The following is a 25,925-nucleotide window of genomic DNA, read 5'->3' as shown; positions in this document are numbered from 1 at the left end:
ATGAATGACAGGATAGCACGTGCGAGGGCCGCGGAGAGGGGCCACAGTAGGCAGTAGGGTAAAAACTGTAACAGTGGGGGAGCTGTTTCTATTTGTCAACTGGGAGCGACTGGAGGGGGATGCATAATTCTCGCCCCCTTTTCATTTTTGGGAATATATATATATATATTTTAAGATTCTTTATGTCAAAGATGTTTTCTCTTAAACTGGCATTGCTGATTGCACTCACTGTTCTTCTCAGTTTTGAAGCTTATTTTAACAGGGAAAAGATACACAGAAGAAAGAGAGAACAAAAAAAACCCAAGTTAATGAAAGAGAGAACTCATCTGCATATCATGATTAATTTGGTGATAAAATGGATCCAGGATGAAGTATAAACCTAAGGGTTTGTGCAGTCACGAATTTACTTGCCAAGGGTAAATCCCTGTTTGTCTCAATATGTGGGATTAATGGGTCTGTTTTCACTTTTCATCACATTCTCGAAGGCTTATACTCCCACTGACTTTAGGTGAAAACTTTCCCAACGAAAGCCTATGCTTTGGGATTTTTGTTCCCTATTTATCTAACAAAAGAAAAAAAAAATTTATTGGGTCAATGTGAAAATTCATGAAAGTGACTGTGGTAAGTGGTAAGAGATTGAAAACAGGAACTGAATACTGGTCCTGTCAAAAGGGTAGGACAATATTGAGAGTTGGTGGTGATGTTGAATTTGTTTAATTGACTATCAAGAAAGATGATAAGTATATAGATAACAACGAAAATGTTTTCTTGTGCAATTTTTCAATATTGGATGAGATTAAGAGATGGAAGGAGTTCAATCTTACACCTTGACTCGTTATCCAAAGGATCAAGACTAAGTTTTAATATAGTTGCCAAGATTTACTAATGCAATACTATGTATGATTTCAATGATGATGGTAATATATTAGTATATTAAATGGAAGAATGAAAAGAATGTATGTTTACGCATATAATTTCTTTTATTTTCAAATAGAGTTAAAGATATATATAAAAAAAAACCTTTTATAGATATATTTATTACATTATTTAATAAATAGATATAGTAATGAAAAGAATAAATTAATTTATTAAGTCTGAATTTTACTATCCACACTTTCAATCTAAAAATATGTCTGTTAAGTGAGGTTCAAAACTCATTTTATTTATTATTGATGTTAAATCCATAATTCTGTTGAGTAAATTTTAATATCGCTTATCATGATCCGTACTTTCAATCCAAAAGATATATTTATAAGAATAAACTCTTATTTATAAGTTCAAAATTTATTTCATAGATTCTTGATATAGGATAGTTTTTTTTATTTTTCATAAGGAAAATAGAAAAAAAAAAAAAAGAGGACTAATGGCATATCCAAAAACGTGTCAAAATAAAAAAAGTAAAGATAATTTTACAAAAGGATTCTGAAGAAATTAAAATCAAGTTGCAGAATAATGTAAATCAAGCATGAATGGATGAATGATATGCCTTTCAACTTTTGAGTGGCCGTTAATGTCAATCCGTCATTCTACTTTGGAAGAAATTCCTTTGAATATAATAGATATAGTACAATTCATTAACTGTATCAAATTGGCGTCTTCCCCATGCATTTGTAGGATTTTCGAAAGTGTCGCTGTCTTGCCAAAAGAAGTCCTCCAAATGGGACCCGTCGCCAAATATTAGGTTCAATGAATTGGATTCCAATTTATAATTCTTGCTTGCATTACCAAACTTCAACTTTAGCTGTCTTGTGAATCTGGGAACAACCCATCTGTTTCCTACTCCCTACCAAGCTAGGTAAACTAGCTAGCTAACCCTCTTAATTTTCCTCTTTGATTAATTAATTACTCCTCCCAGTACCCATTCTCTTCATTCCTTTGGCTTAACTTGGAAATTGGAATGTTCCTTGTATATGCACCATGATGGATTCAAGAAATGGAGCAAAGCTGCGAAAATCCATGGTAAATTTACGGAAAGAAGCGCCATATATATATATGTGTGTGTAAAAGTGGCAGGAAGAACAAAAGAAATCCTTCCAATTCCAAAGCAAGCTCTGGTTGAATTTGTGCATGATATCTATATGTAACATTATCCAAAACGTTGCAAATTACTTGAAAACGTGGTCAATATTACATTGAGCTTTGCAAATTTTTATGTATATCCAGAGTTCGATCTCCAAATCATAAGCAAATGTCTTAGTAATTAAGTCTTGTATATGTATAAGAATATTGCCTGTGATCTACCTACTTGTTTAATCTATAATCTTTAATGCTTAATTCAAAGTTAATTCGGTCTTGGTATAAACACCTTGGGTCAACATTCAAGCCAATCATGACTCTTCAAGCTTTCAGGGTTTGAGTTCATGAAGAATCAAATGATAATTAGATTAACAACACTCTAAATTTATGTTCTTAACACTATTTTTATATAGACACTTCAATAATAAGTTGGAAATTTGGTGATTTTCAAAGACTACAAGCAATTAAGGGTGTGTAAACGATCGGTTCGATGTTAAAATTTTGAAAATTGAAAAAACCGAACTTACTTTTATGATAGAACTGAATCAAACTGAATTAATATATTTAATTGAACGTACTTATTGAGAACCGAACTACTTTAGCCGGTTTTACAAAACAAACTACAACAATTCTTTTACAATATTTTATCAAATTTTAAAATAATGCTTATAAATACTAGATTTTTTTATGCTTGGGTTTTAATTCTTTTTGTTTTCTTTTTGTGCTTTTTTATTTTTTTTTTTAGATTTTTTTGTTCCATTTTTGTTGTTTTAGATAATTGTAAAAGAACATTTCATATTTCATTATTTTATTATTGCTGTTTTAATTTGTCATGCTTTTCTTTTGTTGTGATTTTTTTTTAATTTCTTTATATGCCGTTTATGTTTTTTGTTCTTGTTAATCCTAAATTTATAAACTAGCTCACAACACCCGACTTAAACTCAAAAACCTTGAAACTCGTTTTTTCTTTTTCTAAAACCCCCCAAATTTGATTTTTTGAAACCCTTCAACTCGGTTCACCAAAAACCCTAAACCTAGCTCAATAGAAATCCTAAATCTAGATTGAAAATCCTAAACTCGATTCACGAAACCTTAAAATCGATTCAAGAAACTCTAAAACTAGTTCACCAAACACTAGAATCGATTCATTAAACCTTAAAATCAACTCGAGAAACCCTAAACTTGATTTCCCAAATCCTAAAATCAATTGATTAAACCCTAAATTGATTCACACTAAACAGGGACACATATGCACATTAATGCTTTTATTCATATTGTGGTTTCTATGAGTTGAAAGAAATGATGCGGAACATAAAAACCTAGGGATGTACTCCAGTAGAGTGATGTGGCAAATTTTGAAGCTCATTCACCAGCCGTTTCATGGGAAGCAATTACAAAAATGGCAATGGAAGGGAGACTTGTAGATTGCTCAAGTGTGAGGATTGGATTTCAAGAAGGATTCACCATCTCCACCAAAAATAGTCTCTTGGCAAAAACAATTGACAGGTGAGTCTAAGCTAAATGTTGATGGTAGTTTTAAACATAATTTTTAGAATGCAGCAGGTGGGGGAGTTCTGTGGGATCATACAGGTTCATTGATATTTGAGTTTTCTGAAAATTTTGGAGCAAAAAATTCTACTCATGCAAAATTATTAGCATTATATAAAGGACTGGCTTTATGCCATGATTATGGTATTTCACTGATATGATTTGAGATGGATGCTATGGTGGTGATCCAAATGCTTAAGGAGGGATATCGTGGTTCGCATGATAGCAGGTATCTTTTGGCCTCTATTCAAAAACTGTTTCTCATTTCTCTTATTGGTTGTCTCATATTCTCTGAGAAAGTAATCAGGCGGCTGATTTATTAGCTAACCTTGGGCACAAGCATCAAAATCTACAAGTTTTCTCTGTGGCTTTTGGGAAACTACGAGGTATCTTGCGCTTAGATAAAGTTGATTTATTGAATGTTAGATTTAAATAAATGTAAAAAAGTAATATTCCTCTTTTTTATTCTTATCTTTATTTGTATTATTAATTTTTCTAAAATTTACCTAGATCCTTGTACACAGGTCAATTACTTATCCTTTGCACCAGAAATAATTACAAAGATGGTAATCCCTGTATTAGGAACTCTATCTTTTTTTACTCATGTAATTATGAAGATAAGAATTCAGTCCCCTTTCTTATTGTATTTCTTTTTTACTATTATCAATAAAACATTTACAGGGTAGTTGAGCCTTGCAAGAACTTCCAGCATAAAAAAAAATCCTAAATAATTCATCAAACTCTAAAACCAATTTAAAAAACCTTAAAATCGATTCATCAAACCCCAAAGCGAATAAAAAAAACCGTAAAATCAATTTAAAAAACATGTTTCTTGTAAGAATTTTTCCAACCAAATGCTAAACCAAACACCCCAACTAACTAATCACCCCGAAAACTATTCTAATTGAATAAAAAAAATTAAACTCACTTCGATTTGATCTATTTTTTTCAATTTGAAATGATTTTGCTCACTTTTACAAGCTGCCTATATATCTAAGAACTATGTCTCTCTCTTGATGTCTTTTTCTTTATATCAACCTATTACATCATTGATAAAGCCAAAAACCATCAGAGCTAGATTGAACCGCAAGGGATAAGTCTAGAAATTACATAGCAATTAAGGTTAAAATCGATAGTTATTTGACTTGACTAAGAATAAGTATAAGCTCGATTACGAGACACCTGAATATTATACTTGGAACATCTTGAAAGTTTGCTTTTTTTTTTCTTATATATATAGTTCAAAGTCATTGAACTTAATTAGGCTCGAAATGGAATATATATACATACAAAGGCATGCATTTCCATCATTTCAAGGGGTGTGGAAGACTATTGAATCCAAGGAATTTGATCATTTGAACCACAAGACTGAAGCAAACAATTGTGATTACTTGGCTTCGAGTCTTCTCATTCCACCAACAAGACAATAGTTACTAATACTTTTATCAATTAAACAAGAAAGAGACCTAAAAATCAAATTTTTCAATAGGGTAATGCACTCTTAATTTAATCTAGGCCAATTGAATATAGAAAAAATATTTGACGTATTGACAGTGTATAGTTTCTATATACTATTAAGTTATCAAATCTTGACACCTCATTAATGAGATATTATTTTGAAAGAAATAAAAAATTGATATTAAAACTTGATGTCGTTTTGAGACCTTGTCAACTACTAATCCTTGAATATGTATATATATATATATATATATATATATATATATATATATATATATATATATATATGTCTCATGTAATTTTAGACCGAGGTGACAAGAAACATATATCAAGAATTGATCATATACCTAATTGGGTCTAAATTCATTCCATGTTGGGAAGGCTCCTTATCTTATATAACTGCAATAGGATAATGGATTTCTTCATCATATTAAAGGGAAACACCCCCCACCCCAACACACCCCATTGTTTCATCACAAGTGAAAAAGATTGTAGATAGGTAGAGACCCAAAATCATCATAATCCTCATTCACCTTTAACATGATAAGCATCATCCCGAATGAGTATAATTAACCATTGCACAAGCAACACTAGTAATACCTTTGCATCCAAGAATTTCAATGATTTTTACTTATAATGCTGGGTTTATTCTCTAAATGCACCAGAAAATACAAAAAGCAAAGTCCAGTATCAACGTTGGTCCCAGCAGAATCTTAAATATATCCTATATTAATGATGACCATGTGTGGTAAAATAATAGCCTTTTGTAATAAAGGTTCAAATTAATATTATTGATAGGTATAGTAAACCAACTGTGAAAGACTAATATATAATCCCATGGCATCATAAAATAATTTTATTTTGTCATCAAAAGATGCCACTCTTTCTTACTTTATTCTTGTAGTTATGAAACCCTTGATTCAAATGGACATACCTCAATGTACTCCAAGAAAACCTAGCTAGACAGAAAAATTGGTATTCATTATAGAAAACAGATCAAAATAACATCTCTAGCATCGTCTACACTTGATGCCATTAGCCTTTATCTCTAAGATGCATGAATAAAACCCAAAACAAAAGCATGTTTCAAAGATGAACTTTTCCTTCACATAGATGCCTTTATGGTTTCATGGAAACCGAGCACCAATGAGAAAACAAAGATATAAGCAATCAAGCAATGAGAATTCAAAATGTTCATCTGGTGTGGTTGTTTTATCTGGTCTCGTGGCAATGCCTTTGTTTTGGTATGTTTTTAAGCTGTGCTGTTGTTTGTGGTATAGGATGAATAAGAAGAGGTGGCAATTCCTTAGCGAATTCTGCCCCTCTTCCCTAAGATGTTTCTGCTGTACGCCTATTCGATATTACTACAATCTTGTGCCCTTCAAGAAACAAAAAAAAAAAAAAAAGGCAATCAAGCAAGCAATAATTTGCATAATAGGCAGCCAGTATAGTGCACTGCATTGGTTAGAACTTAAGTGTGGAGAGTTGATATATAGAAGGAAAACTAGGCTTATTATGATGAGTCTGTTACCTGTCATATCAGACTAATATCTTTAACCTAATCCTAGTGGCGGTAGCTATATACTTATTCAACATTTGTGTGATTCCAGATATGATAATCTACAATTAGACAGTTGTTGTCTCCTTCTCAAAAATTTATATCAAATCATGTTGCATTCAGTGAAGAACTAACAAGATTTCACTGTTTGTTAGGGTTCATGTGACGGTGGACTTCCACTTAATAAATAAATATCTCCCCTTGGGGGAACAGATTTGACAGAATGGAGAAGTGGGAGATGGATTTGCCCAATATCTAAATCAGGCAACTTGCCATAGACTATTCAAGACAAAGACCTATCCCCATTATTGGAGCTTGATATGTGAAAGGTTACCTTAACCTACTTCCAGCATGCAGCAACTTCTTTCCCTGGACATGAGTGGACTAATGAGATTTTAATTAGCTGTTGAAAACTTGAAACCTCCATAAACTCTAAAAAGCCTAACATGTATACTACTGTTTAGTTAACTGTTTGAAGTGTTTGATGCTGCTTGGCTTAGTCTTGTCTTCCACTCTTATATCCATTCAAGCAGTAATCTCTGTCAAACGAGAAGAAAAGCAACAGCAACAAGCAAAGGAAAGGAAAAAAAAAAGAAAAGAAGAAAAACGATGAACATAGATGATACTAAAACAGGAATTCTTCTTTTACTCACCTGACACATGGTTCTTTGCACACCCTTTTTAGTGCTTGATTTGATTTGCCAAATACCCCATTGGCCATACTATAAAAACTTTTGTAAAAAATAAAAAAGAATTAATAAAATTAAAAGAAAATACAGTTTTTACCATTCAAGAAAAGACACACAACTTGATCTACAAATCTATTACTTGTCACAAATGGCTTATCAAAGTACATATCAATGACAAATGGGTGTTAAGTCACATAGATTTTAACTACAAATAGTAGATACACCGCTGCTACTGCGACGACTATTAGTAAAAACAACTACTGTTTTAATCAAAGATAAAAAAAAATACTAATAAAGATGTAGCGTAATATCCATTACTGGAAGGTGCAGTACCTGACATAATAACATAAAGGAAAAGACTTTTAAGACAATATATAGCATCCGATATTGCAGATTATACTAATTAGATAGGATAACATAAATAATAAAAAAAGATGAACCGAAGAAGAAACATTGGAAAAACCATGTTCTTTTCCCATGCAGCTCGTTGATCACGTCTTTTCTTTTTCGAAGATTTTCTTACTGATTTTGATTTCCATTAGGAGGTGGAAGAGGTGGAGCTTGAGGTGGTCGCTTTCTTTTCTTCTTCTCATAACTTATGCCTCTGGCTTTAGCCTGTGAATCACGAACCTCACGTAGGTAAAGCCTAACGGCTCTAGCCCCAAAAGGGTTTGCTTCAGGCTTGCCTCCGTGTTCCTCAAAGGCGGCTCGGAGGCGTCCGATGAGAGCATCGAGGCTTCCCCAAGCTTGGCGGAGCGGGCAGGGGCATGGAGCTGGAGGGTTAGGATGACCAAAGAAAGGGCAAAGTTGAGTGTGGACTTTGGTTTTCCCGAACTGGTCAAGGTAGCGGAGGAATTCCAGGACGTGGGCCCCGCTGCAGCGGGAGAGAGAGAGAGGGGGGCGGTGGTTGCGGAGGTATTGGCCAAAAGTATTCCAGTCACGGCGCTTCTGGTTTTCATAGCGGCTAAGAGTGGATGGAGAAGTGGAGGAAGAGGAGGAAGGGGAGGAGGAGGTGGCTGCAGAAGGGCTTGTGTTGATGGTGGTTGCGGTGGTGGTCACGGTGGTGATGGAAAGGTTTGTAGGGAAATTTGGGGTTAAAGTAGTGGAAGGGTTTGCAGTCGAGGTTTCAAAGCCCTGAAGAGAATCCATAGGGAAACTAATGGATATGGTGATCCTTTTTACTTGCTTTAATCAAGGGTTTTAGGCAGCTTGAAGAGCAGGAGTGGAACAAAAAGGGGAAAACAAAACAAGGGGAAGAGTAACTGAGAAACAAAGAGGGATGAGAAAGACAGAAAAAGAAAGCAAATTAAGGGAGATGGAACTTTGATTAGTAGGGGAAGATGAACAGTGACTGATAAGCTTACAGGTCTAGGAATCCAATATTTATTATTTGATTGTGGGGATTGAGGTTGATGAAGAATGACAGACAGAGCCAAAAAGTGTTTGATAACAGGTGGATTTCACCTGGGACTCAATAATGCCATGATCAGAGAGAGAGAGAGAGAGAGAGAGAGAGGGGTTGGAGTTTGAAGAAGATGATGATGAGGCTAAATATATAGGAAGAGGAAAAAAGAATAGTATATAGGGGCAAGCTGGGTCTAGTCCCTTTCTTTTCTTTGAGGTTTCTTTGAATCTTTGTTTGATCAATCCTAGAAAACTTGAAAGGCTTATGATGTCTATGTGGTGGGCTTTTCCTTTTCCTGACTTTGTTTTCTGAAAAAAAGAAAAAACATTTGAGGGTGGTGTTTTGGCAGATATAAGTGTTTTTCTGTTTATTTTTAATTTTGTTTTCCCTGAAAAAAGGGGAAGCAAACTCTCAGTTCCCTTGCTGCAAAAGTTTTAACATCACAGAGAACAGGCAATGGTAAATGGGTAAGTGGAAAAAACTTTGTCTAGGGCTTTTATGGAAATGGAAAGAGGTTTTAACAGTAAGGGAAGGATGAGAGAGAAAGGTGATGGATGGAGACAGGATAAAGCTATTGGGTTAAAAATATGAGGGAATAACATGATTTTGTTTCTTCACCCTTTTTCCATTGATTGACAGCACCTTTTCCCAAATGACCGCATTGCCCTTCACTGACTTCATTTGAGGTATAACTTGCATCACCTGAAAGCATCAGTCCATCAAGCACAGTTCCTCACAAACAGTTCATGAGGGCAATGCTTTGAGCCCTAGGGTTAGCAAAAAAACAATCCCAAGATTTGGCTGCCATTAGACTGCTTGATCTAATGGACCAAAACCGATTTGGGAAATTTGCAATTTTTCCACTTTGCCATGTCCTTGACAACGAACCTTTTGGTCTTTACCTAAAGGAACAAGCTGAGGCTGCTGCAGCAGACCTGGAGCTTTTGTTTGAAGAAAGAAAGAAACAAAAAAAATTTAAGCATATTACAGTAACAACTCTTGGCAGAAAGAGCAAAAGGTGGAAAATGATGGAATGGCCCAAATAGAAATGACTCAAATACATTTCGACATGCCCTCTCTCCAGAGAAAGATGCACGCTCCCTATTTGCTAACCTTTAGTCTTAATTTGTGTTTAACTATAAATATATGCATGTGAATTTTCATGCTATGTGACAGGGATAGGAGGCAATGATAAATACATGGTGATCAAGAACTAAAGAAATAGTGAGGAAGAGGGAGAAGTTCATTTTCCCCATTCCCTTTTTCTACTTTAAAAGAAAGAAAATACTTGTGTGTTTTATGTGGGCTGTGTGCTGCTTCCTTAGCTGTTAGCACATCCCACGCAATAATGATCCATTTCAAAGTTTAAGCTACCATTGTTTTGGTGAGAAAGGTAACTCACTCAATTATAATGGGAAAAGACTTTATTCCTAATTGTCAATATTGTATTTCTTTTTCTGACTTTACTACGTATTATATATATATATATATATATATATTCTAGAAAATGAAAATTAATTATATATATATATATATATCGACCAATTATTCGACAATCACTGCCATCAAAAACCCATTGTTCAAAGACCCTATAATGTATTCTAAATACGCAATCTGGGTTGGAGAATGTCCCAAAGGGAACTGTCGCCTGAAATTTCAATGGTCAATATCACAATCATCAACATGTTTGATCAGGGAAAGCTGTCCATTTCCACACCTGCAAAAGGGTTTTCCGCCAACATTATAAACATGGTTGATTGCTCCAAAGGGTATGTATACCTTTGATTGAGATTTTGAAACACAGCTATAAGCAATGGCAGAATGAAAAAGACTTGCACTCATTCATCAAAGATTGGATTGTAGCAAAGAAATTTTGCAATTCCCTTTCTCATATATGTTGCTAAGTGCCTGCTTACTGCAAAACCTGGTTATTCTTAAACATTATTCCTTTTTTCCCAGTAGCAAGGAGTTTATCCAATTGCGCCCTGTTACAGTTGAAGGAGATGGAAAGTACAGTTATTGGCCCGCGAACAAGTGCAGATTTGATGCCTAGATTCGTGGTCGCCACTTTTGGCCTGTAAGGCATAGTTCGAACTTTGCATTTTTGTCAACTTGTCAAAGGAATGCTTTGCCGGTCCATTTTTTGCTTGTTCCTTGCTTCAACCAAGGCCACTTCTATCACAAGAACAAATCAATCAGCATCCTATTAATAGCTAGCCTTTTAAGTATCAACTTGACCCATTTTCTTTTTGGTTACTCGAACCATTAGCTTAATTGCTTAATGGTTAGATACCTATCTCTTTTAAAGTGAGAATATATATATATAGTTCTGTATCACTCACCCTATAACTCCTGTGAGTGTTTTCACATGCCCAATGATTTGGTAAAAAGAAGTGAAAACTACAACCAATGCATCAAAAGCTCTTCTTCCTGTACTTTTTAACTAGTCCTATTTATAATAAGTAATGCAGTATGCCACTAACACTAAGCAAAAGGCTACATGTTTGTTTACTGTGCAAACTTTATATAAATGTGAGACATATTAATTTCTTTTTTGAAAATAAAAATTAATAATATATATATATATATCTTATCTTATACAAATTTCCCTTTGAGTGATCATATCCTCCTCTTATCATATATAGTATCTTCAATTGCTCCTTATTCCTCAATTATTTAAGATCATTTCTAAACTTTTTATAAAATCCATGTTGAGATCGAATTGTAATGCTGCATCGAGTCTACAGTTGAATTATTCAAACTAATGAGTAAATTAAGACTACATTTCAATATAAAGTAGGATTAATCCATTGGAGACAAGAAGATGTTAGTGAACATGGACTGCAAAAAATTCGTATTCTTCATTTCCCTTCTTTACTAATCTAAAAGGAACCAATGGAATATCTTTAAATATATGCTAATCAATGTCTTGATCCATTCGTGTTATTCGTATATGGCACAAACATGGTTAGATTAGTCCTTTTAACCCCAAGGATTATTCACTAGCTGGAGAGATCAAAAAAAAAAAAAAAAAAGATCCGGGAAGCGGGCAAAGGGGCCAAAGCCTACCCGAATTAGCTTCCCCTTTTCTTTTTCTTAGCAAAAAGCAAAGTAGAATTGAGAGATATCTTATCTTTCAATCTTTTTCCAATGGGGAAGATATTATGTTCCGAAAAGCTTTGCTTTAGAACCCAATTAAAACCTTATTCAAATTATTTTAAAACATAAGTATGAGCTTCATTTGGTGGGGGTGGTGGACATGAATTCAAAGGAAGTGCACCAAAAAAGTGCCCATTGGAGCACTCAAAAATGTGAAGAGAAAATTTAAAAAAAAAAATAAAATCGTACGGGCGTTAATCATCCCAAGTTAATGGGAATCTTTTCCCAGATTATTAACAATTTCACAATTAGAAGAAGATGAAAATTTTTTCCTTGGGGGGGGAAAAGTTATATACTCTCTTATACTTAAGAATGACATTTCCCCCTACATCTTTCAACTTTATGTCTGCCTTCAATGTCGAGGACAATTTTTTCTTGCTCCTATTGTTTGTATGATTCTTGGCTTCTTCTTGCAATAACATGTCAAAGAACCATTTACCTCCCAAACATTGGCTTGCCTACTGACCAAGTAATAACAAAACAAACAGTACTGGCTTGTACCATTCATGTACGTGTTGTTTCTTTCTCTGTTTGTATTAATTCCAAGAGAGCCACTTGCTTTGAAGTGTAGTCAAAAGCTATTATAAGCCTTGGATGTGCAAAATATGGATATCCTATAGTAATTTGAAGTTGCTTTCCAACTTTTTTTTGGGTTTAGTACAAATTAAGGACAGGTTCTGTGTGAGGAAGATTGGGAGAGTTATCAAAGATTTAAATGCCCTTTTACTTCCTTTGCTCTTTGCATGTGACAAGAGAGGCGAGGATATCTATTGAAACAATGAGGTGGAAAGCATTTTGCCATTGCAAAAGAGTTTTGGGTTGATTCAATTAATAAGTAGTTGTCAGCAGTTTAGCTTCCTTTCAACATCTAATTAGGAGGGGAAAAGGTCAAGCAGGTTTTGTTCTTGACGTTCAGCATGGTCAGTCAGGCCAATATGATTTATAGGATTAGGCCAAAGTTTTTTGGTTTTTACACATTCTAACAACTATGCATTTGCATTTGGATTCTAGCAGTAGAACATATGGAGGGAAGATCACCGAAACTAGTCCTGTAGCCTCTCAGTCTGCCCTTTAAGCTCGTACCAGGTAGAGAGAGACCAAGCAGGGTCTCCGGATTCGACTCAGGAGAACTTACACGACATGTGACTATGTCATGCAATTTGTCATTATGAAACGCAACTTGGAAGCCTAAATAGTTGCCCGATCCCAAGTGAACAGCAAACAGATGAAAGAAAGATGAAGCCGAGCGCTTTTGACGGGTTTTGAACCCAATTTCATCAATCCCAATTGGTTGTTATAGGCCTCCCAGGAGTCATCCGAAACAGGGAATTCTGCACCTTGATGATTAAAAGACATGAGTAAGGCATAAAGTGCATGGAAACAGTGAGAGGGGCCCCATCTTGGTTTATCCTTAACCAACATCAGTGGAATGCTTTAAACAATATGAATGGCTGATAAGTAGATCACACTCAATTAAGGAAACATGAGTCATGACCGTCCACTTTCTGGAGTAAATCAAAGAGCTAGCCAACATGACAAAGGATGTCTTGCAAAGGAGCCTTGCTCATTTTTTTTTTTGGATGTTTTGAGTACATGCGAAGTGTAAAAAGTATGCCGACTAAGCGCCTAACTAGCTTCTGCCAACTCTCCACGATGCCAGTGGTGGCAATAGGTCACGTTCGCATCAAGTTACAGTTTGCCTTTTAATTTCTTCTTTACTCTTTTCAGAAGTGGCTCAATCTCCCACTGTTCCTCAACTCCACATAATCCACAGCTACTTGCACTAGATAGAGATGATAATTGAAAGGGTCTTGTTAGATCATTATGTTGGTCATGAAATTGGAATTTCAAGTTAATTTCGAGTTGGGATCTATTCATAATTTTCTTTTTATTGCAAACATACATGAAATGAATTTTTTTAAAGTAACTTTTGATTATATAATTTTACAAAAATAAATAGCCGGATGGGCAGGTTTACAAACTAGTAAACTCCAAAAGGAAACAAACTTATTCGAGGTGCAGAAATCAGAGAAAACCTTTAGAGCTTTACACAAGTAATTCAGATGTGAAATTCAAACACGATAGAGCCTTATAACCTGCTCAATCTTGGTACGACATACAGGGCAACCCCATTTCTTGGCTTTGATCTCATTCAAACAAGACATGCATCCGGCAACATGGCCACAAGGGACGCAAGCTGCCTCAGATGGAGCATCCAAACATATCACACATGAAGAAGGAACTTCGTCTTCTTTTGTTTGATCTGCACTTGCAGGTACGCTTTCAATATTTGAGGAAGACATATCAATAGGACTGAAAGACATATCAATCGGACTGGAATCAATTGATGGATATTGAATTGGATCATCTTCTATGATCTCATTCGCAGCTGGTGGAGCTGATGGGACTGAATCTGAGGTTTGCACTGTCTTATGGACAGCAGAAATGTTATTATTATGGATCCCGGTGCCCTCAGTTGAATTGCTACCAGAGCCAGGTTCAGTCATTGACCATTCACTGATGCTTGCTTTTGAAGGAGTAGATGCCATCGCTGCTACTGAACCACTGTGATTGCTAGCACTTACAGAGCTACTCCAACTGGTGGATGAACCAGCCTCATTGCCAGAATGCAAATTGAAATTGGGTGTCTCCGCAATAGCTGACTGGATAGAGGCACTGATTGCCATTGCTAATTCTAAATCCTCTGCATCTTGTGGGGCAGTTGCCTGAGCAGCCGGAGGCTGAGAATTATGCAGAAATGCAGGACCTGTTGCCTACATATTCCAATTACATGGAGTTTTAATGTGAAAGACTGAAAATTGACTGGACATTTACCGTGCCAGAAATATTAGACACCAAAAGTTTCATATTTCTAAAAGTTGGGTAAATGAACAACTACACTGAGGTTTTACTTGTTACTGCATAAACTCTGGAACCCAAAACCCTCACAACCCAAAAACAAAAGTCTACATCTCATATACCTTATAGAATGTTTGTGTAGTTTCAATAAAAAATTCTGTTCACACTTATCCTAATTTGCTTCTGAGAAACAGTTCAATTCCCTCAAGCAAACAGATTCAAAAACATAAACTCCATCGTGTACTGATTCCATCTTCACTTAGCTACAGTAACTTCTTTTCGAAGACCCAAAAATTTTTAACAGGAAATTCATAGTATTATTGTAAAAAAACTAGAGGAAATATAATTGTGATGATAAAAGAATTCACTTCTGATTGACAATAACTTGCTCCTGTAGTTACAGTGCTATAAGTTCTGCATGGCTCTACAAACAAGAAGCAGAAATGAAACATCTGAATATAGAGGGTGAGTAGTACCTGTGGGATTCCTTTGCATGCATCACAAAACCACTGAAGCTTCTGTCTGTCATTTTCATATTCAGGTGCAAGTTTAATGCGTGTTTCTGGAAAAGAACCAGAACACAGTGATGTGAATTGTAACAAAGAAAATATACATTATCATCCAAAAACTGAAACAAATACTTATTGGTAGTATCCAAGCATCAAAGTGAGTAACCAGTTTTCACCTACTTATTAGCACAACATAACGGAGGCTGGAGTATGGTAAAGCAGCAATTAAAGTCCTACTAATTTCTAATATTAAAGAACTTTGGATTTATCATTTTACGTGCAACTTCATTCAATTTCAGGGTTTTCTATATAGTTGTAAATAACTGATAATTACCATGCTTAAGTCTAGCTATTATTCCAGGTTTACACCTCGCCTCTCGGGAGGTGTAAATACTTCGCCTCCGCCTCCCGCGTCTTGAGACTATGCATGAAGATAAAATCAATCAAAATATGGAAACTAAGAAACCCATCTGATTTCAAATTCCAAAACATAGCCAAAAAAGATTGACAACTAGATATATTAGCAAGAGAAATTACTGGTGCTGTTATCAAGGATTGCCACCGAAGGATCAGGTTGGTTAAGCTTTGGCTCCTCCAAATTAGCTCTCCACAATGGAATAATTGTTCGTGGTTGGGCATCCTGTTCATTAGCCCATTACCCAAACAAGTGGTAGAAAAGGACCTCAACTATTAGCTTGCAGCCTATATACATATTTAACATCTAACACATTGGTAATCAAGAGTAAGTAAAATTCATTATTTAAGAAAGCCAATGCTAACTTGATGATCAAATTCAGGCTAATTAAAGCCAAGCTTGTGGATTTTTGACTTATTTCAGCTATCATTTGAGCTTCAATTCAGGTTGACAAAGGCAGAATTCTGATTTAGCTGAGAAGATATTTGGCTCAATTCACCTCTTTTTGCACTCTTAGAACCTGTATTGCTCTAGATTAAAAAAGGAGAGATAAATTATAGTTGCAATACCTGCAAACTGGAATATATGGCCAGCTCCAACTTGAAAGGCTTTGTTTGGTTACGGGAACCAGTTGGTAAAACAGCCACCCAACTGCAAGAAGTACATTAATGAGAAGATACACCAATTTGCTTGAAAAAAGAATGCTACTGATTGATAAAAAATCAAGATTTTCATTAAAGAAACTATCCAGGCATATTGCTTCTATGGCATAAGGAAGCAAACAAGCAAAAAAAATCAAAATTAAAAAGTATCCCAAATAATAATACCCACACTTTTCTTGAAACCAATTGAGGAGCAAACATTTCAATAAATCCTGGCCCGTAAAACTCCCGCATCCAACCAGAGAATAAGCATATGTGGTCCTGCACAGCATCAGAGGGCAAAAAAATCTCAGTTCAGGCAGCACTTAGTATACATGATAAATGTCAAAGTTTTGAGAATGTCATAAAAATATAGAATATAAGAAATAAACTTCCATTTATACCTCAATTGCCCGCACAACATTGACATGTCCTTTCACCCTAGCAACATCTAGAGGTGTTTGACAATCATCATTCAGCGCCAACGGGTTTGCTGAAAATTTGAACAAGTCACTTAATAAGACTAATCCACACAGTTCAAATCAAACATATTCGTCCTGTAACAACTAATAACTTGGTTTCGCATAGCATTACAGAAATGGATAAGACGAATAACCTCCATGTGAAAGAAGTACTTTGACTGTATTTTGGAGGCCCCTCTTTGCTGCATGGTGCAAGGGAGTCCCAGCATGCCGACCTAAACACAAATTACACCAAAAATAAAATCAGTTAATATTCTATTCGTTTCTGGTAAAGCCTCCAAAGCTCCTTTACTTTACCAAAATGTCATCCTTTTTAAACCGGGCTATTAACAACCATGAGAAAATTACCAGCAAAAATTTCAAATGCAAAAATGAAATAAAGAAGGTTTCTTCAATATCATACATCTCTGCTTCCGGGAGTGATTAAAAAAGGTTAAATTTATTTGTTAGAAGCAAGACTCAAAATTTAATTTCATAAAAAAACAAAAATTAATTAAATTCCCTAGAGAAATGAATTAAAAAAACAAACCTGGACGATAAGCGTTAACGTTGGCACCGAGTTCGATCAAAGTTTTGGCCACATTAAAAAGCTCCGGATTCAAGCACGCTAAAATCAACGGCGTTTTCCCTTCTCTATCAATCCACTGCCAATCCATAACCAAAAAAAATCGATTAAGACCTAATTTAATCAGTTTTTAAATAACAAAAAAAAATCAGAATTAATTAGTTGGTACCTCAAGGCCTGCGCCTTCACGGCAAAGAGCTTTGATCCCTTCAGTGTTGCCGTAATTCACTTGATTGTATAGCAACTCGCCTTTCGATTGTTGTTGCCCCATTCAGAAAAAGCTTCCGTTTGGTACGATGGAAAATTGGACTCTGCGTTTTCTATTTTTTCCAGGAAAAACTATTTCCCGGAAAATGAAAAGGAAAAAAATCCAAAGCCAGGATCGAGAGATTGAAAAGCAGCTTCAAATCAAGGTTTCTTAGCAGAGGAGAATTTCGAAAGTCAGAGGAATAAAATTAAAATATTTTTTAGTCTTTTTAATTATTATGACTTTTGTATTTATTTTTTCGCTAAGTCATTGCGCAGGAAACTGAATTGACGTGTACTAAAGGCCGGGAGCGCGGTTCCTTAACGACAAAGTTTTTGCCACGTGTTATCCTCTCATTGGATCCCTACTTACATATACAGGTTCTTTTTTTAAAAAAAAAGTTAATTTTATTTTTTAACAAGAAAAAAATCCTAAACAAAATCTAAATATTTCTTTTTTTTTCCTCACTATAAACAAAAAGTCTAGATTGAGTCAATTTCTTGATAGATGTAATAACTATGGTTAGTTCGGCTAGCAAATGTAGTTGGCAAGTTATCAAAGCGACGTGAACAACTTGGATGGCCATAAATTTGTGAAGTGCTTTAATGCAAATATTGCAAAACAAATTTTCTCAACCAAATATTTGGTATTAGAATCATCAACCCACCAAATAATTAATGGATACAAACATGGTTTGATATGTTAAATAATTGATCTTAAGATTCCCACCACCCCAAATAATTTTTCTATGAGTGGTAACGATATTTTACTTTGTGTATAGTCTCTTCTTTCACTGTCCCAATTAACCCTTTTATTTGTTATACTCATTAGATTTTCTATTTTTCTATGGAATTTGAAAGAAAAATCTGAAAGTTAAGTTTATTAACCTTTAATCTAAATAAACGTAAGATGACGGTTACATAAAAGTGTACATATATATATATATATATATATATATGTATGTATAAGTAATTATGTGTTTGAGTATAACAAAAACTGTTCAATACTTTAATTTAAGAAAAAAAAATTAGGAAAAAGTGACTTCACTAATGTCAAATTAAAAATTTTATATACTGAACAGCTAAAATGTCTCACTAGAAAGATTTTAGAAGACAACAGATAAGAAATGAAGAATGAATACGAAGAGTTATATGTACTTCTTTCTGCCTCTAAAGTAAACACCTATGGAGTCATCATGTCTGGAGCATGGAGTTGTTTCTATGCCTTGTTGAGGCAAAGTGATGCAGAATTTTTGTATCCTACTTTCCTGGATAAAACATCCAAACCTAACCCTTTCTAAAAACAAAATACATCCCGTGCTTGATTGTTGATCAAAATGCTGCTGTCATAGTAGCTGCATGATCTTTTTCTACTCTACATTGCCAAATCACTAAGTTTCAGGAGGGGAAGCTTCCTCATTGGTTTCATCAGCAGGTGTTGGAGATGGTGGCCGTGGAGGTTGTGGTGGAGTAAGGGATGACGCGGCTGAAGCTGGTCTTGTTACCTGCATAATATACCTCAATTGCACCCTATCTTTATTTCTGACCCACCACTCTTCTGCCTGATGCGCAGCAAACCTCCGTTTACTGCAAAAATGTTGGAGTCAATTAAAGGCATTGAGATTAAGAGCTCTTCATGCAAGTCACTGACCAATCTCAATGCAAGTCTTGTACAATAAATGCTAGTTGGTCTTAGGTTTTCAGAAGTAGAAAGGATCGTCAGGGGAATCTGGTTATCCAGGCATGTATACGTGTCCATGGTGCATTCTTTGTGCGTGTATGTTTGTGTCTATGCATGTATGTGTGCCTGTATGTGTGTATGCATGTATGCTGTGTAAGCATTCTGTATCTATTCCTATCTCTGATCCTGTTTTCCTGCAGTGAGATTGTAAACAAAACATCTAACATTGATACAACACAATAATTATATCATTTTTTTAATTATTTCATTCTATTTGATTATATTTTAATCATATTATCGTATTAAATATATTATAATATTTATATAATATATAATTTAATTTATATAATTAAATCTTAATTCTTAATTATATTTTACAGTACATACATTCTATAACTTGCCCCATGATGTACAGAGCTTAATTAATTATTCTTGAAGTGATTGTACAAAACTGAAGCTACTAAGATTGATGACCAGCCATTCTAATTGTCTAACAACTATGCTATCCTCTTCTCATTGTGACACCGTTTCAGTCTAGCTAAATTGTCTAATGTGGGACCCATCATCACATGAAAAAAACAGAATTAGTCAAATGGAGTTGTTCTGTCCAAAGGATGAAGAATATGGTCTTGAATCTTATTCATTCTCCAGGGATCACAAGAAAAATTAATTCTCTGCTGATCCATGCATGAATTGGCATGTGGAATTTCAGTAGAATCAACCATTTAGTGAAGTACCTGAATCTAACTCGTCCGAAGACCTTGCCACCATTTGGGTCATAAAAGAAGGTGATGTAAACTCCAGGTTCGAATTGCTCAGTAAGCTCATTTTCTCCTCCACCTCTAATTGCTGAAGCCTCTGACGACCTTGATTCTATTTGTGAGCTTTGTTGAGGTGCAGCCTCTGACGAACTTGATTCTATTTGTGAGATTTGTTGAGGTGCAGCCTCTAACGAACTTGATTCTATTTGTGAGCTTTGTTGAGGTGCTGCCTCTCTTGTAATAGAACTTCCACTATCATTAGATGGGACAGTCGCAGCAGTGTCTACATTATCTTCCACCCTCTGGTCTTGCACATGTGAAGACTCCAAGCTGGCTGGCAAAGAAGCAGCAGCTTCAGATGTTCCATGCGAGTGTAAGAATGCTTCAGCTTGAGTATGCATAGCTCTAAAGGTTTCGCTTTCCAAAATCTCAGGAGGTAACGTCTCTGTTATTTCCTTCAACTGTAGAAGAATTTTGATTTGTATTATCAGTAGGTTGTAGATGGTGTGATTAGGATTTAAATCGAGCAGTGGTTTATATCTAGTGGAAATTTTAAGTGAACTAAACTATACCTGATCTGTGATGGATTTCAAAACTTCCTTGGCCTCTTTACACTTGAATGATTCTGCTGCAGCATATGAAGCAGATTCTTCAGCATTTTTTTGTAGTTTCTGCATCTCCGTGTCTTGTGAATCACATTTCTGCTTCAAACCTTTCATCTGTAATTGCTCAAAAGAAGAGAAAAGTTATTTTTGATGGAAGGTTGCAAGGTTAACACTAGCAGTGTAGTAATGATCATAATGAGATAACAAAAAGGTATATCACTAGTACTTGATTTTGCAATTTTGCCACTTCTTGTTTCAAAAGGTCATTTGACTTCCTTAGGCTTTCAATAAAATTCCTTGAAAATGTAGATGTGACAGAGCGTGGAGGGCTTGGTCTCCTTGAGTACGGTGAACTAGATCTTGAGTTGATGGGGGACTGAGGTGGTGGCGTTGGTGGAGGAGTAGCAGGTTTAAAGGCATTTTGAATAACAGTGAGTGAACTTGGAAAAGCAATATCTTTAAGCTGTAAAAGTGATGGAACTTGCGAAGCTTGGACAAGAGAAGGAGAATCATATCTGGCCCCAGGTTTTCCTGACCTGATCTCAAGGTATTTAGCTGGTTCTGTGGTAGGAGAGAGCAAAAGCCTAGAAGACCTTATCTCTCCCCTATCCATTCTTTCCCTGCCATCTAATGAGGGGCGGAGACCAGCAACTTTTCTATTCAAACTTGAAGTATTACCAGCTTCAGCAGCTTTAAGTTTTGCATAGCAAGCATCACAAACGCGATGAGGTTTGCCTGGCGTTGGAGCCAATGCTGCTTTCAATGCTTTCTTGGAACTGCAAGCATGGCAGTGCACCAGCCCACAATTATAACAATTGTGCCTCTTTCTAGTGAAACCAAAGGCCTGTCGGCAGCCAGAGCAAACTGACTGGTCAGCACCAGAGACCCATTTATGGATGCATATACTGGAAGTGAAATTTGAGCCACATGATATATTTTTGACATGCCTATCCTTCAATGCTTCAACCAATGTTGGAGTTCTCCTATCTTCTGTGTCACCATGTCCCAGTCTTCCATTGGCACCTCTTCCCCAAGTGAACACTTCACTTCTTGATGTCAGGACAGCAACATGATATGCTCCACAAGAAATTTCTTCAACAAATTCACCTACCAGTCTTTCTTGTACCAGGCATGGTAACTTTCCATCAGCACTTGGGTTGCCTAGTTGACCATATGCAGTACCACCCATAGTAAAGACATGACCTGATGTAGTAAGTGCAATAGTCATAGTATGTCCGCAAGCTATCTGGTGGAAATTGTAGTCAATTAGTGAAGAGACGCAGGTTGGAAGTAGATAAGTTTCCTTACTTCCATGACCTAGCCGGTGTTTGTCACCATCACCCCAGGTAAACAACTTTCTTGATGAAACGTTAACACCTGAATGGCCTATAACCTCTACAATAGCTGCCGTATGCCATACGCCACATGCAACTTTAATAGTCTTTAGTCCATTCAACATTTGGACTTCTTTTGGATATGTAAGACTTTCTCGATCTCCATGGCCCAAAACACCGAATTTTCCATCACCAAATGTAAATAGCTTCCCATTAGAAGTTGCCAGAGCTGAATGCCATGTGCCACAGGCGATAGATAAGACTTGCAGTCCTTCTAATGCACCAGAAACTCTTTTTGGAATCCAGTGGCTAACGTCAGTTCCATGACCAAGGAGTCCAGCATTATGAGTACCATCACCCCAAGTGAATAAATCACCAGCTGTGGATACAACACAGGTATGGTACTCTCCACATGCAACAAAATCCACATTATTGACTGCCAGGAACTCAACGAGTCGGGGGTGGCTAAAGTCTTTTTCAATTCCATGACCGAGTCTCCCACCAGATTCCTCACCCCAGGTGAAAACTTCACCTTGCTTTGTTACAAGAGCAATATGTCTTGCGCCACAAGCTATCTGATGAACATCAAGAACTACATTTGATTCTAAGGGCTTAGGAGTTAGCACATCAATTTTTGTAGGGACTGAACTTACGGACCCATCTGGTGGAACTCCATCAGACCAAACTTCTCCCCATACGTAAACATCACCTAATGATTCTATGTCATCTGGACCAGATCCACCACTTGAACAGCTAGGAGTGCTTGAAACACTAATTCGAAAACCATCTCCAGCACTAGTTCTCAACTGCATACTTGCACGTTCTGACCCCACATCTGAGCTTCCGAAATCTATAGACACCCTACCATGGGCAATACTATTGTTGAACTCTAGAGCTGCACTAAATGGGCGGCCATTTAGAAAGAAATCTCCTTGTAGCTGACATAAAGACATGGAAGTTAGCAAGAAAAGATTTCAATCTAAAGCATAGGCAACAATATATTGCATGCATTCCCTGAATTCATGTAATAATGGATGCTCACACTGTGTGTATCATTCAAAAGACTATCAAATTCGATTTGATGTCCTTATTAATTCATACCTTGAAATATGTCATGTAGATTGTTACACTTTAAATTGGTAAGAGTCAAAATGTTTGCTGCCATATTCCCAAGTTAGTGATCTAACTAATGAATTAGTACTTTGGTAGAGCCAGTCTCTCCTAAATTCTCAAGCCACAATTGCGTTATTTTCTAAGTGGATTTTCCAACAAATACTGCTTCAGTCAGCCAACTTAGTGCACATAGGTAGAATGGAAAACTCACATCACTGAAATCACTCTTGGTTCGTCTATTACGATTCTGTCCAATCAATGCCTTGAGCCCTGCAAACCACACTTCTGCCTCAACTTTGTCCTTGCAGATCTATGGAGGTAGACAATGGTAATCACTGGATTCAAATTTACCATTCAGCTGAATATAAATATATAGCAGAATTAACTGTTAAGTAGTACTAACCAGGTCGAGAGATCTTTCACCGTTATTGTATAGAAGTGAAAAAGACAAGTACTCCTTTTCTGGGCGCAAATATCTTCTAAAAACAGCCTGTAGCAGTTCGCAAACAGTGGTTAGTTATTTCCTTTTTTTTTTTTTTTTGCATGGAAATCTTAGTGGCATAACATAGAAAAGAAGGCTAATTAAACTGCAACATTTTTCATTAACTGGAAAACTGAAATGCAGACATAAGGCTTACAGTTCGTTGTCCAGGAATGATACGAGAAACAGAAGATAATTTCAGATTCCTTTCTTCTCCATGTGATAACCATATCAGTGTTGTTTCATCCTGTTAATACAGCTAAAATTGAAATCATATATGCACTTAAGATTACTGAGAGGGAGAACTGCATATATTTTTCTACTAATAACAGCATGCCAGATAGAAAATTAAAAATAGGAAATAGAAGAGAATTCACATGCACATGCATTTATTAAGGACTACATAAATGTACTTCTAACATATGTTTCTTGCTTATTTACTTACTTTTTTAAAGTGTAATGCTGTTAAACCAATATATTGATGTGGGAAAAAGGCTGAAAAAGTACATTGCTATGAAATAAAATTGAAGATTTTGAAATTGACAGAAAATAACTCACCGGAGAAAGTCTAAATGCACGAAACTTGGGTTTTCCTTTACGGCTGTACTTGATAAGCTGAGTACCCTTTTTCAAAGTAATAAGTGCCTTCAAAACAAAGGGGAAGAAATTACAAAACAAATAAGAGACAAAGAGATCCAAATCTTAGACATAAATGAAACCAAGAAAAAAATAATGCCAAAATCTGCAGTCTGCATGAGTGAAACAGGAATGTTTTTTCTATACGACTAACAGTAAATGTGTTTCACTTTGGGATTTCGAAAGGGCTACTTTCAACCAGCCCTCAAAATTATTTTATGTTTTTAGATTTTGCTATACATTAAGAGAATGAGGATCATGGAAGACATGAAGATGCAGATGCTCCAGGCAGGGGCAACAGATTGAGGCAGTTCCACAGATAAAGAAAATGTGTCACTCGGCATCATATTCTTGATCATTTCCAGGGGATTTATTCCATCCCTTTGTTTCTTTTAACTTGTTGCTCTCAGTCTCTTATTTTTCACCTCATTCATACGTGAAATCCCAAACTTTTTCTTTTGAGTAGTAAACGAGCAAACTAGGGACTCTGACTTTGTAGCTACCAATCTTCACATGGTCAAACCCATATATAAATTTGCTAGATTTTCAGACTCTACAGGAACCAGTATCTCTATGATCCTATTCTATAATGTATAATTAAGAATCTTTCTTCTTAAAAAAGGAAAACCAAAAAGAAAAATTTGCCAACATCATACTAATTAATTATCGGATTACTATCCCTTAGCTAAATCAGAATTAATATAAGCTTTTGTTCTCATTTTGCTTATTTCAGAATCCTCCCCTGCTTTCATCTAAGATTTTCTGCTCGTTGAACAAATAGTCATAAGTAAACTCATAATTACATGAATCTGAGTGTCATCAATAGCCTTATTGTTCAAGAAAACAGCCCCATTTTACCGACTTACAGCAAACCACATGGCAAATTTATGAAAGGGATTACAATTTCTATCACATGTCTAACTCCTTTTCTCCTTCTCCTTTCTTTATGGACCTCAAAAAAACAGCATAAATACCAATAACTGAAACCTTCATTTCTACCCTTCACTTTTTTGAAACCCAGACAGAATAAAAGTTAACTAATTGCAAGAAAAGGAAAAGAAAACAACTCAGGCGAGGCTTGACCGTTTTAAATAACCCTTCTTTATAAAAAGTTAAGGTCGAAGGTACCAATCCTCTTCCTCTTAGACGTCTTTCATATCTCCAACAACAACAACAACAACAACAACAAAAACAAAAAAAAAAAAAAAAAGAGAAGAAAAAGGGAAGTAATTACTTGCTCAATGTCACGCTCAGAATTGCCATAACTAACAGGATCTGCCATTCCATTTAAAAAAACTGAAAGGAAACCGCCAAAGAAGAAGACGCTCAAGCATCAGGTGGTGAAACGGCGACTCCCTTGCTCTTGTCTTCATAGATGCATATGATTTCTGCTTTGGCCTCTCATTAACAATCAAAAGGAAATATATGACTTTCCCAACATTCACCAAATCCCAAAACAACTCGTCATCAAAAGCAAATATCTTTTCCTTAAAAAAGAACAAAGAAAACACCAGTTCCTTATTTTTGGATCAAATAGAAAAAAAAAAAAAAAAACCCACACTTCGAAACTCAAAAAAGATGAGCCATTGATTTACTGTAAAAATGGGGTTGTTTGATTTGATCCTGCAATGAAATTGTTTTTACTTTGTTATTGGTTTGATGAATGTTTCTTTGATCTGTAATGTGAGAGAGAGAGAGAAGAGGCGAAATGAGAGGAAAGTAAGCGGTGGAATGTTGTGTATAGGGAGGTTTGCAGCTCAAAAG

The 25,925-nt window shown here is 35.7% G+C and overlaps 3 protein-coding genes across 4 annotated transcripts; all 3 read right to left on the bottom strand.

Annotated features, from left to right (window-relative positions):
- Positions 1–7,783: 7,783 nt before the first annotated feature.
- LSH4 (LIGHT-DEPENDENT SHORT HYPOCOTYLS-like protein (DUF640)) lies at positions 7,784–9,042 on the bottom strand. The gene has a single exon (XM_018119463.2). It carries the CDS (start codon positions 8,416–8,418, stop codon positions 7,789–7,791), a length of 630 nt encoding a protein of 209 aa, XP_017974952.1. The 5' UTR covers positions 8,419–9,042; the 3' UTR covers positions 7,784–7,788.
- Positions 9,043–13,737: 4,695 nt separating this feature from the next.
- LOC18603229 (putative E3 ubiquitin-protein ligase XBAT35) lies at positions 13,738–17,785 on the bottom strand. Of its 2 annotated transcripts, XM_018119462.2 has the most exons (10): positions 17,474–17,785; positions 17,269–17,383; positions 16,874–16,954; positions 16,662–16,750; positions 16,448–16,539; positions 16,186–16,267; positions 15,739–15,841; positions 15,536–15,622; positions 15,169–15,254; positions 13,738–14,607 (listed from the first exon to the last, which is right to left on the bottom strand). In XM_018119462.2, exons 1-10 carry the CDS (start codon positions 17,573–17,575, stop codon positions 13,906–13,908), a joined length of 1,539 nt encoding a protein of 512 aa, XP_017974951.1. In that variant the 5' UTR covers positions 17,576–17,785; the 3' UTR covers positions 13,738–13,905. The 2 variants fall into 2 exon arrangements, with proteins under 2 accessions (XP_017974951.1, XP_007035133.1); XM_007035071.3 differs by lacking the exon at positions 15,536–15,622.
- A 793-nt stretch (positions 17,786–18,578) lies between these two features.
- Positions 18,579–25,883, bottom strand: LOC18603228 (PH, RCC1 and FYVE domains-containing protein 1-like). The gene is made up of 9 exons (XM_007035069.3): positions 25,396–25,883; positions 24,084–24,170; positions 23,683–23,772; positions 23,448–23,534; positions 23,256–23,354; positions 20,824–22,869; positions 20,565–20,711; positions 19,969–20,453; positions 18,579–19,137 (listed from the first exon to the last, which is right to left on the bottom strand). Exons 1-9 carry the CDS (start codon positions 25,441–25,443, stop codon positions 18,942–18,944), a joined length of 3,285 nt encoding a protein of 1,094 aa, XP_007035131.3. The 5' UTR covers positions 25,444–25,883; the 3' UTR covers positions 18,579–18,941.
- Between the last annotated feature and the right edge of the window lie 42 nt (positions 25,884–25,925).

The sequence above is a fragment of the Theobroma cacao genome, chromosome 4 (assembly GCF_053813885.1).
Source record: "Theobroma cacao isolate CCN51 chromosome 4, ASM5381388v1, whole genome shotgun sequence".
NCBI classification, from domain to species: domain Eukaryota; kingdom Viridiplantae; phylum Streptophyta; class Magnoliopsida; order Malvales; family Malvaceae; genus Theobroma; species Theobroma cacao.
The sequence above is the reverse complement of the archived record's forward strand: the minus strand, read 5'-3'. Positions and strand labels throughout refer to the sequence as shown.

Bases quoted from the DNA above. Each gene is read 5' to 3' on its own strand.
- LSH4 (XM_018119463.2), bottom strand. From the start codon at position 8,418: ATGGATTCTCTTCAGGGCTTTGAAACCTCGACTGCAAACCCTTCCACT.
- LOC18603228 (XM_007035069.3), bottom strand. From the start codon at position 25,443: ATGGCAGATCCTGTTAGTTATGGCAATTCTGAGCGTGACATTGAGCAA. The intron at 20,712-20,823 runs GTACTAGTGATA...GAGCAATTACAG, and splicing joins TGGCAAAATTGCAAAATCAA to ATGAAAGGTTTGAAGCAGAA. The intron at 19,138-19,968 runs GTACTTCACTAA...ACATTTTTGCAG, and splicing joins TTCGGACGAGTTAGATTCAG to TAAACGGAGGTTTGCTGCGC.
- LOC18603229 (XM_018119462.2), bottom strand. From the start codon at position 17,575: ATGGGGCAACAACAATCGAAAGGCGAGTTGCTATACAATCAAGTGAAT. The intron at 15,842-16,185 runs GTATTGCAACTA...GCTAATGAACAG, and splicing joins CCATATATTCCAGTTTGCAG to GATGCCCAACCACGAACAAT. The intron at 15,255-15,535 runs GTAATTATCAGT...GTTCTTTTCCAG, and splicing joins AATAGCTAGACTTAAGCATG to AAACACGCATTAAACTTGCA.